The 18,198-nt window shown below is 46.8% G+C and overlaps 1 protein-coding gene across 3 annotated transcripts in view; it reads right to left on the bottom strand.

Annotated features, from left to right (window-relative positions):
* The window catches only part of GSDME (gasdermin E), a 73,559-nt gene that overhangs the window by 24,430 nt on the left and 30,931 nt on the right, over positions 1 to 18,198 (bottom strand). For all 3 annotated transcript variants that reach the window (XM_045864557.3, XM_064575159.1, XM_064575160.1), the window contains 3 exons: positions 7,410 to 7,581; positions 5,636 to 5,756; positions 561 to 722 (listed from right to left, as the gene is read on the bottom strand). In XM_045864557.3, the coding sequence (XP_045720513.1) occupies positions 561 to 722; positions 5,636 to 5,756; positions 7,410 to 7,581 (455 nt within the window). The remainder of the gene's footprint in view (positions 1 to 560; positions 723 to 5,635; positions 5,757 to 7,409; positions 7,582 to 18,198) is intronic.

The following is an 18,198-nucleotide window of genomic DNA, read 5'->3' as shown; positions in this document are numbered from 1 at the left end:
GCGCTCCCCCACCCCCCCATACCCCCACGAGAAAAGCCAATTTTTTAAAACACAACATGCTACGGAGAATAAAAGGAGCTGCTGCAGGCACGTCCCAGGTACTCCCCTCCTCCTCACCGGATGCCATGGCACTGCAGTGCTTCCAGCCATGTGGACAGAGAGCCCCCAAGAGAGCATTTCAAAATGCTGACAAAGCCTTGCCTGTGTTGGCAGTGAAGGCTGGAATATCACGAAACAGATGCAAATTTGGGGTTCCCTCTCTTTGTTGCTGACTAGCTATTTTTAATGCAAGCCTTCTATGGTTAAAATGAAAGAAAATGCCCTCTCAGTCCTCAGTCTTCCACCCCTTCCTCAAAACATGGCACCTAAGACCTGAGGTTCCCTAAGATCCCACTGAGGTGCATCCTGCTGAGTGGACTACGTCCAACTTGGAGGCACTGTCCTCTCTGTTCTCCATTAAGTCTCTAAGGAGTCCTCGATCATGAAGGCCAGCCACATCACCTCTTGCAGCGCAGGGCAAGTAGCCATCAGCTCACCACACCCCACCCTGCTGGCAATACCTTGTTTTAAAACACTCAACGGCCAATCCAGGGCAGATGGTCCCTGCCCAGCATCTGGCATGTCCCCAGATGCAAACTCTTGAAAGGGCAGAGGGTCCATGAAGACAGAGCCACTTCTCTCGAGCTCAAAGCCACCATGCTTCCCTTGTAGGAGGCAGAATTCTGTAATGTGGGAGAAAAGGACAAGCCAGGCACAGGGTTAGCCAGGCCTTGTTAGCACACATCAGACCCAGCTTTACCTAATGGGGAAGGGGGGTAGAGGACACATGCACTCTGATCCCATAAACCCACTTCCTACACGTTAGGCTATTTGATGAAAACTCAGCCTCTTCCTATGGTTACAGGAGAAATGGCTGTTCTCGTCTCCAGTGTGTCCTCTCTGAAGAGGTAGGAAGCAGTCTTTCAAACGGAAGTATTTCCTTAGCCTAATTTGAACAGTTAAATAACAAAATTCAACTAAGTAAATTTTAAAGTGACACCATTTGGGGCCTGTGGTTTTGTTCTTAACAAAACCAAATCTTACACAACTCATCATGTATGAAACAAAAAATTTAAATGTGATTAATAAATTTGATTTGATTGAACTGATAATATTAAAGTATTATAATATATTTAAGTATACAAGTGGTGTGTAGTTGTATTTTTAAAGTCTTAACTTTTCATTAGTAAATAATACAGAATAAAAAATGAACTTCTGCAATTGTATGAATGAATCTTACAAACACGTTGAGTGGAAGAAAACAGACAAATGAATACATTCTTCATGAATCTATATGAAGGCAAAACTAGTCTTTTTAAAACAGCTTATCTGTTTAGATATACTGACATATTTATAGACAGAACAATATGTCTAGGATTTGTTTCAAAATAATTGTACTCAATGAGTACAGTGCCTGACACTGAAGAGAATGACAGAATTGGCAGCGTCTTCAGGGGCCCATGCATGTGTATGGGCAAGAGTGGAGCTGGTGCCAGAGATTCCTAAAATACCAGTTGGCGGTATGAGTGAGGTGGTAAAGTTACAGATGAAACATGAATCACCCTAGTTATTAAAGCTGGATGGCAGGTACATAGGAGTTCATTGTATTATTATCTCTACTTTTGAACATGTATGAAATTTTCCATAATAAAGTTTTTTTAAATAAAAAATGTTTCCTTAAATACTTCCATAGTTAAGAACCCAACTAAGGTAACAGCTATTATGTAATAATAATGTCCTTAATAAGCCAAAACAGTAAGTGAACTTGTGAATTAGGGTTCTTTTTAAAAAGCTTCTAATTGGGGCGCCTGGGTGGCTCAGTCATCAAGTGTCTGCCTTTGGCTCAGGTCATGATCCCAGGGTCCTGGGATGGAGCCCTGCATCGGGCTCCCTGCTTGGCGGGAAGCCTGCCTCTCCCTCTCCCTCTGTTTGTGTTCCCTCTCTCGCTGTCTCTCTCTCTGTCAAATAAATAAAATCTTTAGAAAATAATAATAAAATGCTTCTAACTAATAATTTGTGTAGTTAAGCACAGACTATGGAATAAAAATGTGGAAGGCATGAGGATTAGCACATATTTTTATTTGTGAGCACAAATGATATAAAAGATCAAATAGCTGTCTAAAGACGAAGGAAGGGCGCCTGGGTAGCTCAGTTGGTTAAGCGACTGCCTTCGGCTCAGGTCATGATCCTGGAGTCCCGGGATCAAGTCCCGCATCGGGCTCCCTGCTCGGCGGGGAGTCTGCTTCTCCCTCTGACCCTCCTCCCTCTCATGCTGTCTCTCATTCTCTCTCTCTCAAATAAATAAAATCTTTAAAAAAAAAAAAAAAGAAGGAAATAGTCCATTTACTCACTCATGACCCACGCTCACTGGGCATCCACAACAGCCCTGGCTCACTTTGCCCTTTGCACCAGGGACTGAGGCAGATGAGTGTGAACCAGCCCTCAGTTGATAACTTTGCTCTAGGACAGCCACCATGACTATTAACATCGTCTCAAATCCTGCCAAGAGCTGGGCAGGGCCGCCAACTGGTATTTTAGGAATCTCTGGCACCAGCTCCACTCTTGCCCATACACATGCATGGGCCCCTGAAGACGCTGCCAATTCTGTCATTCTCTTCAGTGTCAGGCACTGTGCTAGGAGCCAGTGACACAAAGTGACTACAGTCCAGGCCTCGACAAGTATGTTACGAGTGGGGACAGAGGTAACATAGGTGGTGTGGGAGGAGGTAGACAGGTCCCTGAAGCCAGAGCGAGAACTAGAAAACGTTTCTTGGATGAAGCAGTGTCTAAGGAACCCCCTAAAGTTTCGGTAGGAATTAGGCAAAGAGGCAGAGAGCACGCAGGCCATCATGGAACTCAGGGATAAGAGGTGACAGGACTGTCCCCAGGCGGGGTTAACTGGCGACAGCTGCAGCAGTTGGAGGTTAGGAGGAAGGCCGGACAAATCTTGGGGCTGGGTCACAACGCACCTGAAGTGCCGACTTTCTCTTGGGACAAAAGGAGTCTCAGAAGGGTGTTTAAGCAGATGTGTGAAGTGACCAAATTTTTATTTTTAAAGAATCACATCAGCTATACTGCTAGGATGGAACAGATGGGCAAAGGTTCAGAGAAGCAGGCGAGCCAATTAAGAGTGTGCAGCGGGACCCAGTAGGGAGATGCTTTCAGGGCCAATAGACCAGCCGAGAAGGGCACAGGCCCAGGCAGGGTGGGAAGCACAGGCTCCTGTCCACAGGACATCCGATCAGAAGGACACGCTGGAAGGACACTGGCGTAATGCCTGATTATACAAAGCACACGGCGAAAGTGCAAGACCATAAAGTGATGTTTCTGATTGGCTGTAAGAAGGAGCTGTTGGTGAAGGAAGGGGTCATGGCTGAGAGAATCTCTGGGTGAGGACAGGCCGCACAGGTGCCTCCCCCAAGGGACACAGGGAGTCAGCCTCTGCTTAAAGTTTCAGAGGACAAACAGGATTGTTGTCACGTGTATTCCCTCCCAGAAGGTGGGAGGAGACATCGGGCAGCCTCTTAAGGGCCCTTCTGGCCCCTGCAGGTCTGTTTATGAAGCCAGATCAGAATATTCTGTGGCAAGAGCAACAGAAAACACAGAAGGGAAAATGGGAAAAAAGCAGAACTGGCTTAAGAATCAGGCAGTGAGTCACATGCAATGTCAGCCCGGCCACCAGGCTGCACAGGCATGACAGTCAGCAGTAGGAAAGAGCAATGGAGCGGGGCTTCCTAGGCCAGGGCGTGGGAAGGGAGCCAGAAGAACCTCCAGAATTCCCCCTGGGCACCTCTTCTCCACAGCACAAAGAGGAATTTATTTTCAAAGACAGCAGAAGCCAGCCAAGATAAAAGGCTTGAAATTGAAATGCAAACAGGAGCCACACCACACAAGGCTATGTCTTTCCAACCCCGTCTGAGAAAAGAGAGGCTCCCCATGGGAGTGACAGGTGCCCCCGACAGGGCTGCAAGCAGAGCAGGACGCGGCCACCTCCTCGGAGAGACAGGGAGGGGTTCCCCGCAGGGACCACAGCCTTGAGTGGCAGCCCCAGGCTGGTCCCCAGCCACCAAAGGTCCTCAGAGCACTCCTGGGCAGCCTCGGGTACAGGCCACGCTTTCAAGAGGCTTATAAAAGTGTGGACAGCATAACCAGGCCTAAACATCTTAGTCTGGAGTCATGTACATGCATGTGGTAACATGCTGATAACAAAAACAGGAGGGACAACTGAATCCTCTTAATAATCCTCTTAATAATCCTCACAGAAGTCTTCCAAAGAGCCAGACTAAAATAATGCCGACGACACAAATTTGGAACCGTGGCCTAAAGCCTGTAGGTCATGATTCTTGATATTCCTGGCATTTCATGTGCCCCTGACCAACCTCTCCAGACCAGCTTCTTCAAACTGACAGCCTCACTCTTCGTCACCTCCATGAAAGGCAGGCTGCTCCACGTGCGAAAAGAAAGAGGGAGTCTCTGCCACGGCATCCCATGCCTCACATGGCCCAGGAGCTTGTGACTGTCCCGTGGGGACGGTCCATGTTCTGAGCATCTGTAGTTGTGGCTCTATGGCATGGTGACCCCACGTAGGCCAAGTGCACACAAAAGGCTGACTCCTGGACAACTTTCTCCTCCCAAACCTCGCAGAGAACAAACGGGGGGAAGCAGGAGACCACAATAGATATGTGCATGGTCTATTATGGCACCCCTTTTAAAACCTTCTCATTATGGAAAAGGTGAAATGGCCCAAGAATAGAGCAGTATAATGAACCTCCTCCACATACCCACTGACCAGCACCGATGATCGCTCTTTGCCTCTCCGGACCCCATGCGCACACACCTTACACTCCACCCAGATCATTTTTGAAGCAAACCACAGACGTGTTACCATTTCATCTGTGAAGACTTCAGTATAAATCTCTAAAAATGAGGACTCTTTTTTATAACCATAACTAGGACATCACCATGCCTTAACAAGTCAATCATGTTACATTTATTCATTCCTGGCCCCCAGACGTGGTCAAACAGTTTTCTTGGGCTCAACACAACCTCTTCCCAGGAGGGGCCGTAAGCATCTAAGATCCGCAGACACGAGCAAAGCGAAAGCCTGTATTTTCTTCAAATGAGGCGATGACCAGGATCTCCCAGCTTTGAACACTGGTGATCAGCAGAGCAAGGTCAAGTGCCATGTTTCTGGCTTCACACTGGGGGGAAGGAAGGTGCGATGCCGCTGAGGACAGTACGATTAAGAGCTGAGACGGAGTACGTAATAAACAACCACTGCGCCAGGCACTCGGTGTGCTCATCCCATTTAACCGTGACCGCAGCTCCGCGACGGAATGTCTCTCCCCCTCCAGACATGGGGAGTCAAGGCTCAGGGACACCCACAACTTGCTTGAGGCCCCACGGGATACCACGGCACCAGGGCTGAGACCTGGTCTTCTGATGGCACAGCCCACGTTGCTGACCCTGTGCCGTGCCGGTGAAAGCCCGCCCAGCCTGATGTCCTCCCAACTCAGCCCACCTGCCCCCCGTGTCCCGGGACACCCCCACCTTCCCCTCTCTTTCCTCTAATACCCAGAGGGAAGGCAGCACTCACTGAACTGGCCGTCCAGCTTCACATACAACTCGATGACGCCATAGGCGAGGGCGGTGGGAGCGGGGATCTCCAGCACCACGTTGGTGTCCTTGACAATGTTCCCATCCTCCTTTGCGGACACCTGTGAGTGAGAGTACATGATGCCACCTGTGTGCTCAGCCTCCCCCAGGCGTCTCTCTGCCTCCCCACCGCGGTCGGTCTAGGGCCTTGAACACGAGGGGCATTCGGCAAATGCCCAAAGGACGGAGTAGAAAAGAGAAGCCGGCCGGCAGACGTAAGGATTTTATCCTTGTGGGCCTCATGATGTAGTGCACACATTGGGAAGTCAATGAGCAAACTTCAGTGGGGACACAAAAGCGGGATTCCAGATGTGGGCAACAGTGAGGCTAGGTCTATGGCACTGAATACAGAAGATAAATAGGGTAACTTCTCACTTCCCTCACAAAGGATCAGGGTAACCACTTCAACATCCCGGACAATGATGAAAATCCAAACAATGTCAAAGCCGGACTGGAAGAACTTAGCTAAGAGCAAGGAGCCCCCCAAAAGGACATCATTCCAGACTCTTGTCGACAGCACATTGTGTGTTAAACAAATTCGGTGGGGGGGGGGGCAGAGGGAGGAGAGTTAAGGGTGAGAGGAGGATTGCCAGGAAATGCCAAGCAGTCAGGCCCCATAGCTCTCTCCTTCCAACACTGTTACAGATATGACCCTTTCCCATGACGGCCTAGGGAGAAGATCGTTGCCTAAACACTGGAGATCAGAGACTCCTTTTAGCAACTTGATCCCGGTCGGTGTGAGGACAGCCAGCCTCCTGATTCCCAGGCAGGCGCCAGGCCTGCGGTGGGGGGTCCACCACGGGCAGAAACACCGGCAGGGCCGGCCAAGCTGTCTCCTGTCAGGCACCTTCCTCATCACTGCCCCAGGGAGAGTCCAGCTGCAGACCGGACCTCTGTCTCCACTTCCTTCCAAATACAACTTTCCTGGGTCCTCTAGCAAAAGCCAAAAGGCACCCCGGGAAGCAAACGTCTAAGAATAGGACATCAGGCACCATGGCAAGCTGCGGAGGAAACAGTCTGGGGTTGGTAGCCTCTTGTTCCACGAAGTTCAGTACTGGCTCAGGGATCAGCGTGGTAAGACTGTCTCTATTTTAATCCAGAAGCTTCTGTTTGTGTGTATATAGACACAAACACTGCTCTTTACCTTCCCGCACTCAGTCCACAAAGGATTCGAGGCAGTTGATCTCAAAGTCATCATTCGGAGACCCCTGGCTCCGAGGGGCTCTGGCGGAGACCCGTGCACGGACGCGGTCAGAACTCCTCTGACCCATTTTCTCTGGGGAAGCACGTGACCAAGCCTGCGGGGCCCTGCTGAGGGCCCTGTAGCCCTGGCCTCGGGTCTGCTTCGGGAAAGGGTCCAACCAGGGATGGTCCAGCGAGAGCCAACCCTGCGCACCTCTCCCCCGGGGTGGCAGCGGGCGGGCCGAGAGCCGCACCGCCGGGACAGCGCCCACCTGAGGGGCCGCTACCCCCAGGGAAGGCGGCACCCACGGCTTTCCGCAATTCGGAACTTCGAACGAGCAGTGAGCCAAGCCAGACGACCCTGAACGTTTCAGGTACATGAGCCAATAAATTATTTCTCATTCAAGCCAATTTGAGGTGGATTTCTATTGGCTCACTCCAGAAGAGTCCGGACAAATGAAGACACCCCCAAAGAGGCCCCTGCCCCCTGCCTCGAGGACGGGGACCAGAGAGGCCCCCGGGCCCGCGCGCACCTGCACCGTCTTGGTCTGGATCCCCACCACGCCGCCGCACCTCTCCTCGATCTGAACGCGCTCCGATAGCACACACGGCTGTGTCGTCACTATCTTCTGTGTCAGGACACACAGGACCTCATTCTTCCTCTCCAGCACCTGCTGCAGCACGGGGTCCCTCAGATTTATCGCTCTGGAAAAGAAAACTGGCCGTAAGCGGCCTAGTGCCTCAGGGGACATTGAGCAGCATGGATTTTCTCCCCTCCCGCGGCTGAATAAACAGGTAGCCACCAGCATCGTTCACTTCCTGGCAATGACAGAGGGGGCAGTTCTTCCAGAAAGACATAAATCACACTTCCCAAGGCCACCCAGCACTTCCAGGCATCCAGAGAAAGGCTGCTGGGAGGAAAGGGTGCCCCCTATCACACAGCAACCCAAAGGGTGGGGGGCCTTGCACCCCGGGAGTGGGCTTTGTCATCTCATCACGGGAACGTGGGATTACTGCGGGGGGACGCTGACCAGTGGCTTCTCAAAGAGGAGAAAGGCACAAGCTTAACATACAAGTAGAAGGAAGAACCCAGAGTAGAATTAGAAAGGAACTTCCTAACCTCTCTGTCTGGGAAGGACGCATAATCTCTAAGAAGGACTTTAATGTCATTTTACAGATGCCGACGCTGAAGCCAGATAGACATGGCCTGCCCGGGGTCCCCCAGCAGAGACTTGGGGCTCCTGGGTGGCTATCCTGGAGAATTTCAAACACGAGCTAAATTTCCATCTACAGGAGAGGATTAGAAGTAAACAAATAACCCCTGTGGACCCCTTTGACGCTATCTGTCTACAGAACGGACAGGGAAAGAACCTAATTAGAATTGGTGTTGGCACAAGAACAACTGTAGTGTTCCTCTTGAGGTTTTGGGTTTGTTTTTTTTTTTTTTTTAAGATTTTATTTATTTGAGAGAGAGAGTGGGTGAGGAACAGAGGGAGAGGGACAAGCAGACTCCATGCTCGGTGCATAGCCTGACCCGGGACTTGATCTCATGACCCTGAGATCATGACCCGAGCCTAAATCAGGAGTTGGGTACTCAACTGACTGAGCCACCCAGACACCTCCCCGCTCTTGATCTTTTTAAATAGACCAAGGCTAGTTACCTTAAAAAACTCAGCAGCACCTCTAACCACACACAGTGGAGGGCCACCCCTGACCTGGGACAAACACAGATTTGCCAGGGTTCAGAAAGTATCCCCAGAACAGGAGTGAGTAGTTGTAAGGTCCTGTCTCTGTGTGAAAAGCTGCCAGGTGTAAACTCCATCAATAGACAGACAAAACGATGAGACATTATTCAACCATAAGAAGGAATAATGTTCTGATGCATGCCACCTCATGAGCCAACCCTGAAGACGGTATGCTAAGTCCAATAAGCCAGGCAAAAAGGACAAATATTGGATGATGCTACTTATATGAAATACGTAGACTAGGCAAATTCATAATGACAAAGTAGATTCAAGAAGGGGCTGGGGGGGGTGGTATTGGAGGAATGAGCAGTTCTTGCTTGATGGCTAGACAGTTTCTGTTTGGGGGTGACAAAAAAGTTCTAGAAATAGATGGTGGTGATGGTTGCAAGAAAGCGTGAATGTACTTAGTGCCACTGAACTTACACTTAAAAGTGGTTAAAATGACAGATTTTATGTTACATATTTTTATTACAATTTAAAAAAATAGACACATGAGTAACTGTTCAATCTCAGTTGTGTTCAAAGAAATGCAAATTATAGCAATGTTTCACACATATTAAATAAGTAATATGGGGCACCTGGCTGGCTCAGGCAGAGGACCATGAGACTCTTGACCATGGGGTCATGAGATTGAGCCCCACCTTGGGTATAGAGTTACTAAATCAATCAATCAATCAATCATGGGTTTATAAAAATAAATCGACAAAAACGATTTTTAAAAAGCTGTCCAGACACCCATTTCCAGGACGGCATAGGAAACAGGGGCTCGGAGCTTGCCCTCTGGGTTTCAAATCCCAGATCTGCCCTCCAGCTGGGTGAATCACTCCACCTCTGCACCTTGCCTTTCTTGTGGATAAACGGATGGTAACAATGCTCTCCTCATGGGGCTGTTGTAGAGTCTAGATGAAATGACATGCAGTGAGCACAGAGTTAAATGCCACACAAACTCCGGCAGGCTCCAGCTACCTTCTGGCGTTCTTTGCTGAGGTCCCCCATATAAACCCCACTGGGTGCACCTGATGGGAATTAGGAGTCATTTAATTGGGTTGGAGGCACTTTTTCACTCACTTGCTTGGAAACCTTAATGACATGTGAACTAGGCCCTTCTGATGCTGAAGGCAATTTCAGCTTCTAGCAGATTCTTAAAAATTGCCTGCTTCGATTACAGTTCAGGTACTGACTGCAGCCCACATGAACACACACATCAGAAGGAGCAACTCCAATGCTAAATTATTTGCAAAGAAAAAATTTGGCCTGAGCCACCCAGGACTCCGTTGCTTAAAACACTGACCTCCCTCCAGAGCCCCCATGCCAAACAACAGAAGGAGGAGGGTAAAAACTCAACTGCAGGAATCTAACTTTCTTTTGCATCTGCCGGCAGGCCAGCCCTGAGACATGCCCCTGTGAGGCCTAGTGGCCCACCACACACCGGGAACAGAAGCTTGGCAGGCCACAGTCCCCCTCCAAGGCTATGACTCCGGTGACCGGGGAGGAGACAGTAAACACGGGTAAGACCCATGCAGGCCGACTCAGAAATTCTCCACTGGGCTACAGAAGCAGGGCTGTGAGGGCAGCCACTCCCCACCCAGGTGGCTGGGATTCTGCTTCCCAGAACAATGCTGCCACCTTTGGGAAGCTGGACACCAGACAAAATCAGTTAGGAGAGGAGCCCTGTGTAGACAAAGGGGAAGCTAATTATGGGGAGAAAGGGATTGTTCATTTGACTTTTTGCAAAGCAACCTCAGAGGGATTTTTTTCCCACCCCCTTCTCCTAGTGAACACCACCAGGCCCCAAGCAGTGCCAAGATGCAGAGCAGTCCGTGGGAGCCAGAACCTGGCCGTGGCCCTCCTCAGAGCAGAAGTCTCTGTGCGCTGGGACTACCCTGGGGCCACCAAGGAAGAAAACCACCATATTTCAGTGTCATTCATTTACATTTATAATCCTGCATATTTCACGTACGCATTTAAAGAAGTCTATGGGTTCTTTCAGACTGCTACAGGGGTTCAAGGGGAAAAAAGTTTAAAACCCTAATTTAGGGGTTTCATAAATGAGGAACAAGGAGGCCCAGGAAAGTTGAAGACAGTAACCTTTTTTTTTTTTAATTTTATTTATTTATTTGACAGAGAGATTGAGAGAGAGAGAGGGAACACAAGCAGGGGGAGCAGCAGGCAGAGGGACAGGGAGCCCAGTGCAGGGCTTGATCCCAGGACTCCGGGATCATGACCTGAGCCGAAGGCAGACGCTTAACCAACTGAGCCACCCAGGTGCCCGAAGACAGTAACCTTTCTTAAAGCTCCACCCAGCCACGGCAGACCCACCGTGGCTGTCTTGCTCCTCTGGGGGAGGGCACTGTCTGGCTGTACCAGGAATGTGACCTTCACCTGTAGTGAAATCTTGTACTACTAGGTCCATTCCCACATGTAAATATCTTGCCTGTCTAGCTAGACCCATGGCTGGGGCTGGAAGTGGGGATTATGCCCAAGCCCTCCAGGAATCCTCTTCAGAATCTCTCTGCCTGCTCGTCCTCCCTGACCCCATTGCCTGATGGCTGCAGCCATGTGCCCTTAGAAAATCTTCCCCACACTGTCCTGATTAGCTCCACCTCCCTGGGCCCTGTTAAGAGCAATTGAACAACATGGACAGAATGTCTTCAGAAAGAGACAGAAGACACTATTCACAGTAGTTACCTCTTGAGCAGGGAACTAGATAGCTAGAAGATCAGAGGAGGAGACTCTTTACCTTTTCTCTTTTGATTGTTGACATTTAAACCATGTGAACATATCGATTATTCAAAAAAATTTATTTTTAGAAGCACGTGGGTATCTCAGTTAAGCGTCTGCCTTTAGCTCAGGTCATGCTCCCCACCTTGGGCTCCCTTTTTCAAATAAATAAAATCTTTTAATAAAATTTATTATTAAAAAAAGACCTCTGGACAAACTGTAAGCTCCTGGAGAATGGAGAACCCTGCTCCTTTTATTGGTCTCTATGCCTGTACTTTCCACCTAGGCGATGGATAAATGAATAACTTATTATATAAATTCTAAAAGGCATGGTTGGAATAAATCTCCCTCCCCTACCAGGACTAAATCATGAAGAAATAGAAAATCTGAACACACCTATTACGAGTAAGGAGATTGAATCAGTATTAAAACCCTCCCAACAAACAAAAGCCCAGGACCAGACAGCTTCCATGGTGAACTCCACCAAATATTCAAAAAACAATTAATTAATCCTTCTCAAAAATGCTTCCAGAAAAATAGAAGAGGAGGTGATGCTTCCAAACTCCTTTTATGAGACCAGCATTACCCTGATGATACAAAAACCAGACAAGGAGGCCACAAAAAAAGTGAGTTACAGGCCAATATCCCTGACTAACGCAGACAAAAAATCCTCAACAAAATATAAGCAAGTCAAATTCAACAATGTATTAAAAGGAGAATATACCATGATCAAATGGGATTTATTCCAGGGATTCAAAGCTGGTTCAACATCTGCAAATCAATCAGTATGCTCTACGATATTAATAAAATGAAGGATAAAAATCATATGACCATCTCAATAGATGCAGAAAAAGCAGAAAAGTCAACATCCATTTATGATAAAAACTCTCAACAAAGTAGGTATAGAGGGAACATACCTCAATATAAGGCCACGTATAGCAAGCCCACAGCTAACATCATACTCAACAGTGAAAATGTGAAAGGTTTTCCTGTAAGATCAGAACAAGACAAGGATGCCCACTCTCACCACTTTTATTCAACATAGTATTGGAAGTCCTAGCTGGACTTCGACAAAAAAAGGAGATAAGGGGCACCTGGGTGGCTCAGTTGGTTAAGCGTCTGCCTTCGGCTCAGGTCATGATCCCAGGGTCCTGGGATAGAGTCCCACATCTGGCTCCCTGCTCAGCCAGGAGCCTGCTTCTCCCTCTCCTCCCCACTTTCTCTCTGTCACAATTTCTGTCACTATCTGTCTCTCTCCCTCAAATAAATAAATAAAATCTCTTAAAAGATTTTTTTAAAAAAAGAAAAGGAAATAAAACCTTCCAAATCAGGGAAGAAAAACTGTCACTATTTGCATATGACATATTACATATAGGAAACCCTAAACACTCCACAAAAAACTGTTAGAATAAACAAATTCAGTAAAGTTGCAGGACACAAAAGCAATATATAAAGATCTGTTGCATTTCTTTATATTAGTAACAAATAATCAAAAGAGAAATTAAGAAAGCAATACCATTTGTAATTATGGAAAAAGAATAAAATACCTAGGAATAAATTTACCCAAGGAGGTGAAAGACCTGTACACTGAGAACTATAGGATACTGATGAAAGAAAATGAAGACACAAATAAATGGAAAGATAGTCTTTGCTCGTGGATTGGAATAACTAATATTGTTAAAATGTCCGTATGGCCCGAAACAATCTATAGCTTCAATATAATCCTATCAAAATCCCAATGGCATTCTTCACAGAGCTAGAACAATCCATCCTAAAATTTGTATGGAACCACAGAAGACCCTGAATAGTCAAAGCAATCTTGAGAAAGAACAACAAAGTTAGAGTCATCATACTCTCTTATTTCAAACTGTATTACAAAGCTATGGAATCAAAACAATATGGTCTTGGCATAAGAACATACCTATACATCATTGGAACAGAATACAGAGCCCAGAAATAAACTCACGCACATATGGTGAGTTAGTTTATGACAAAGCAGCCAAGGACATACAATGGAGAAAGTACTGTCTCAATAAATAGTGTTGGGAAAACTTAACAACCACATGCAAAAGAACAAAACTGAACCACTATCTTACACCATCCACAAAAATTGGCTCAAAGTGGATTAAAGACTTGAATGTTACACCTGAAACCATAAAACTCCTAGAAGAAAGCAATTGGGTGATAAATTCCTTAACATTGGTCTTGGCAATGATTTTTTTAATCTGACCCCAAAAGCAAAAGCAACAAAAGTAAAAACAAACAAGTGGGACCAATCACTAAAACACTTCTGCACAGCAAAGGAAACCATCAATAAAATGAAAAGGCAACCTACTGAATGGGAGAAGACATTTACAAACCATATATCTGATAAGGGGTTAATATCCAAAATATATAAGGAACTCATAAAACTCAACAGCAGAAAAACAATCCAATTAAAAAATGGGCAGAGGATCTGAATAGACATTTTTCCAAAGAAGATATACTGGTGGCCAATGGGTACGTGCAAAGGTGCTCAACATCACTCATCATCAGGTAAATGCAAATCAAAACCACAATGAGATATCACCTCATACCTGTTAGAATGGCTACTTTCAAAAAGACAAGAAATAACAAATGGTGGTGAGGATGTGAAGAGAACCTGTGTACTGTTGGTGGGAATGTAAATTGGTGCAGCCACCGTGAAAAAAATCACATGGAGATTTCTCAAAAATTTAAAAATAGAACCACCATATGATCCAGCAATTCCATTTCTGAGTATTTATCTAAAGAAAACAAAAACACTTACTTGAGAAGATATACCCACCCCCAATTCAATGCAGCATCACTTACAACAGCCAAGATTTAGAAATAACCTAAGTGTTCACCAATGAACGAATGGATAAAGAAAATGTGGTATATACATACAGTGGAATTTTATTCAGCCATAAAAAAGAATTAAATCATGCCATTGGCGACAACATGGATGGACCTTAAGGATATTGTGCTAAGTGAAATAAGTCAGACTTAGAAAGACAAATACAGTAGATCTCATATATGGAATTCAGAAAAACAAACAAAAAACAGAACTCATAGATACAGAGAACAGATTGGTGGTTGCCAAAGGTGAGGGTTGGGGGTGGATAAAATGGGTGAAGTGGGTCAAAGGGTACAAAATTCCAGTTATAAGTAAGTCATGAGGATGTAATATACAGCATGGTGACTACAGTTAATAATACTGTACAGCGGGTGCCTGGGTGGCTCAGTCGTTAAGCATCTGCCTTCGGCTCAGGTCATAATCCCAGGGTCCTGGGATCGAGCCCCACGTTGGGCTCCCTGCTCAGGGGGAAGCCGGCTTCTCCCTCTCCCACACCCCCTGCTTGTGTTCCTGCTCTCGTTATCTGTCAAATAAATAAATAAAATATATTTTTTAAAATAAAAATTTTTAAAAAGTACTATACAGCAGCTCCCTTTTATGTGTGGTCTCAATTACCCATGGTCAACCATGGTCTGGAAGCAGATGACCCTCCTTTTGATGAATCATCAGGTCAATAATAGCCTTACACTACATCACAGTACCTACATCATTTACCTCACCTCACCTCATCACATAGGCATTTTATAATCTCACATCATCATCATCATCAGAAGGATGAGTATGGTACATAAGATATTTTGAGAGAGAGACCAAATTCACATAACTTTTATTACAGTACACTGTTAGAATTGTTCTACTTTATTATTATTCTTTTTTTTTTAATATTTTATTTATTTATTTGACAGAGAGAGAGAGGGAACACAAGCAGGGGGAGCAGCAGAGGGAGAGGGAGAAGCAGGCTCCCCGCTGAGCAGGGAGCCCGATGCGGGGCTCGATCCCAGGACCCTGGGATCATGACCTGAGCCGAAGGCAGACGCTTAACCGACTGAGCCACCCAGGTGCCCCCTTTATTATTATTCTTATTAATTTCTTACTAGGCTTAATTTGGAAGTTAAACTTTATCTTAAGTTTAACTTATTAAGATAAACTTATCTTAATCTTATAACTTAACTTTATAAAGTTAAACTTTATCTATATATGAAAAAATGTATTATGCGCAGGGTTAGGTATTATCCGTGGTTTCAAGCATCCACTGGGGTCTTGGAACATATCCCCCATGGGAAGGGGGGACTACTATATTGCATATTTGAAAGTTGCTAGAAGAATAAACCTTAAAATTCTCATCACGAGAAAGTAAAATATTTGTAATTACATATGGTGACAGATGTTATATATTACAGTGATCATTTAGCAATGTATACAAATATTGAATCATTACATTGTACAGCTGAAACTAATATAATGTGATGAGTCAATTATACCTCAATTTAAAAAAATGATCCCTTCCCCAGTCTGGCCAGGGATCAACGTCCACAGGAGGAAGGAGGCAGAAGCTCTCCCATAAGAAAATGAACAGCCAGATGTTTTGTCCTCTTCACACATATTTTTAAGGACAGCCCAAGGTGCTTTTCTCTTCTTGGGGGACAACAATATGAAAGCAAGAACAGAAGACCACCAAGATGCAGACATCATATAATCAATCTGAAAGGGTTAGACCTAAGGCACACACCTGGAGGTGAGTGAAGGTGGTAACACTGAATGGGGGGAAGAGTGCCCGTTCCTCACCCTCACTCAGTGCACTTGTTGGACATCCTCCCTCTTGCTTCCGTTCTCCTGTGGGATCATCCTCCTTCTTTCTAAAGATTTATTTATTTTATTTGAGAGAGCGAGCGAGAGAGAACCCGCATAAGCTGGGGAGGGGCAGAGGGGGAGAGAAAGAGAATCTCAAGCAGGCTCCATACTCTGCACAGAGCCCAATGCGGGGCTGGATCCCAAGATGCTGAGATCATGACCTGAACCAAAACCAAAAGTTGGAAGTTCAACCAACTGAGCCATCCAGGCGCCCCAAAGATTGATTTTATTTTATTTATTTATTTATTTATTTATTTATTTATTTATTTATTTATTTATGAGAGAGAGCATGCGTGCAAGCAGGGGAGGGGCAGAGGGAGAGAGAGAATCTGAAGCAGGCTCCACGCTGAGCACAGAGGCCCCCGCAGGGATGGATCTCAGGACCCTGAGATCATGACCTGAACCGAAATTAAGAGTCAGACGCTCAATGACTGAGCCCCCAGGCACCGCAGGATCATCCTGCTCCCGTGTACCTGGCCGCTCCGTGGGCCGCAAACCCCTACAGTGCTTCTGGAGCTGGTCCCCAGCTTTATCTCCCACGCGCCAGATTGCTACCTTCTGAGCCTCGGTCTGCATACCTGGAAACCGAGAACTGGCTACGGGGCTTCTGTTTAGTGAGGCCTTACACATGGGGGCCACACCGTCCGCACTTCCTTTCATCCACTACTGGCAGGGAGAACGCTGCCCAGGCTGGTCAAAGACATGCCCACAACTTTCAGGGGGCTTCGTGAGGTGAGCCCTCAGCCAGGAGGCAGACCCTCAAAGCCGTTAAGAAATGGCCTTACAGACACCCAATGGGTCGGGGAGCCCAGGGAAGGAACAGGCGGGGAAGGTGGGAGGGGAGTGAGGCTCCAAGCCGGCGCAGCGGCTGGGGACCAGGGCAGCCAGCAGGAAGACAGGCTCCTCTCCTAAGGCACGTAATAGTTCCCCAGCCCAGCCCCAATGAAGCTGCCTCCTCTCCCAGGCTGAAGCTTTACCTTGAATTCTATCTCGAAGGCTTTGAAAGCCAAAATGCAAATTCAGAGAGAAGAAATCCAGAGAAGGCTTTTACAACTCTAATAATATCCAAAAGAAGGAGGGAAGCAGCTTTCTTTTCTAAAGCACAAATGCAGTCCCCAGGATCCCTCCTACAGAGACGAGGGGAAGGCATGCTTTCTCATGCAGACCACTCCCCCCAAACTCATTCATTCAACTCCACAAACAGCTCAGTCCTATTATGACCCAGGCACTGGGCTAGACGCTGGTGATTGCTCGGCGAACAAGACCAAGGCAGTCACTGTTGCCACAATCCCCCTGTGTAACGGCCCTTGATAATAACAGGCCCTACAGGAATAGGGTTTCCCATGGCATTCTCATAAGGCCCTCAAAAAGCAGGCGACATCACGAGAGTAGGAAACCTCAGCTTTTATCCACTCTGCTAAAGAGAAATGATAAAACTACAAGGGCCCCAGGATTCCTAGTTTTGGGGTGGAAAACCAGTTGCATCTCGAGTATCCCATCGGATGAACCCATCAGCAAGGGCTGCCCACCTGTAGGGAAAAGGATTCCAAGGCTGAGTCTAGGCCAGGCCCAAGGCAGTGAGGAGCAAGAAAGCCACGACTGATTGGCAAAGTCTGCAGAGGCCTGAGAAGGCAATGGAGACTGCCTCTAACCCCCCACCCCCGCCCCGAGGTTACAGACGCACCTGAATCACATGGCACGTTAGTGACACAGCCAAAATCAGGACACACAGCTGCTTTTTTCTATAATTCTATTTTAATTCCAGTATAATTACAAAAAATCCTAAACTGGATATGGAACCACACAAGACCCCAAATGGCCAAAGCAATTTGGAAAAAGGAAAGCAAAGCCGGAGGCTGGAGGCATCACCGTTCCAGACTTAAGCTATCTTACAAAGCTGTCGTGATCAAGACAGCATGGTACTGGCAGAAGAACAGACACATAGATCAACAGAACAGAACAGAGAGCCCAGAAATAAACCCATGATGACGTGGTCAGTTAATTTGCGACAAAGCAGGAAAGAATATGTAATGGGAAAAAGACAGTCTCTTCAACAAATGCTGTTGGGAAAACCGGGACAGCCACAGGCAGAAGAATGAAACTGGACCATTTCCTTACACCACACACAAAAATAGACTCAAAATGGGT

The sequence above is a fragment of the Mirounga angustirostris genome, unplaced genomic scaffold (genome assembly GCF_029215605.1).
Source record: "Mirounga angustirostris isolate CCGP_5_RB_7025 unplaced genomic scaffold, mMirAng1.0.hap1 SCAF_12, whole genome shotgun sequence".
Taxonomy (NCBI): Eukaryota; Metazoa; Chordata; class Mammalia; order Carnivora; family Phocidae; genus Mirounga; species Mirounga angustirostris.
This window is presented reverse-complemented; position numbering and strand designations above follow the sequence as displayed.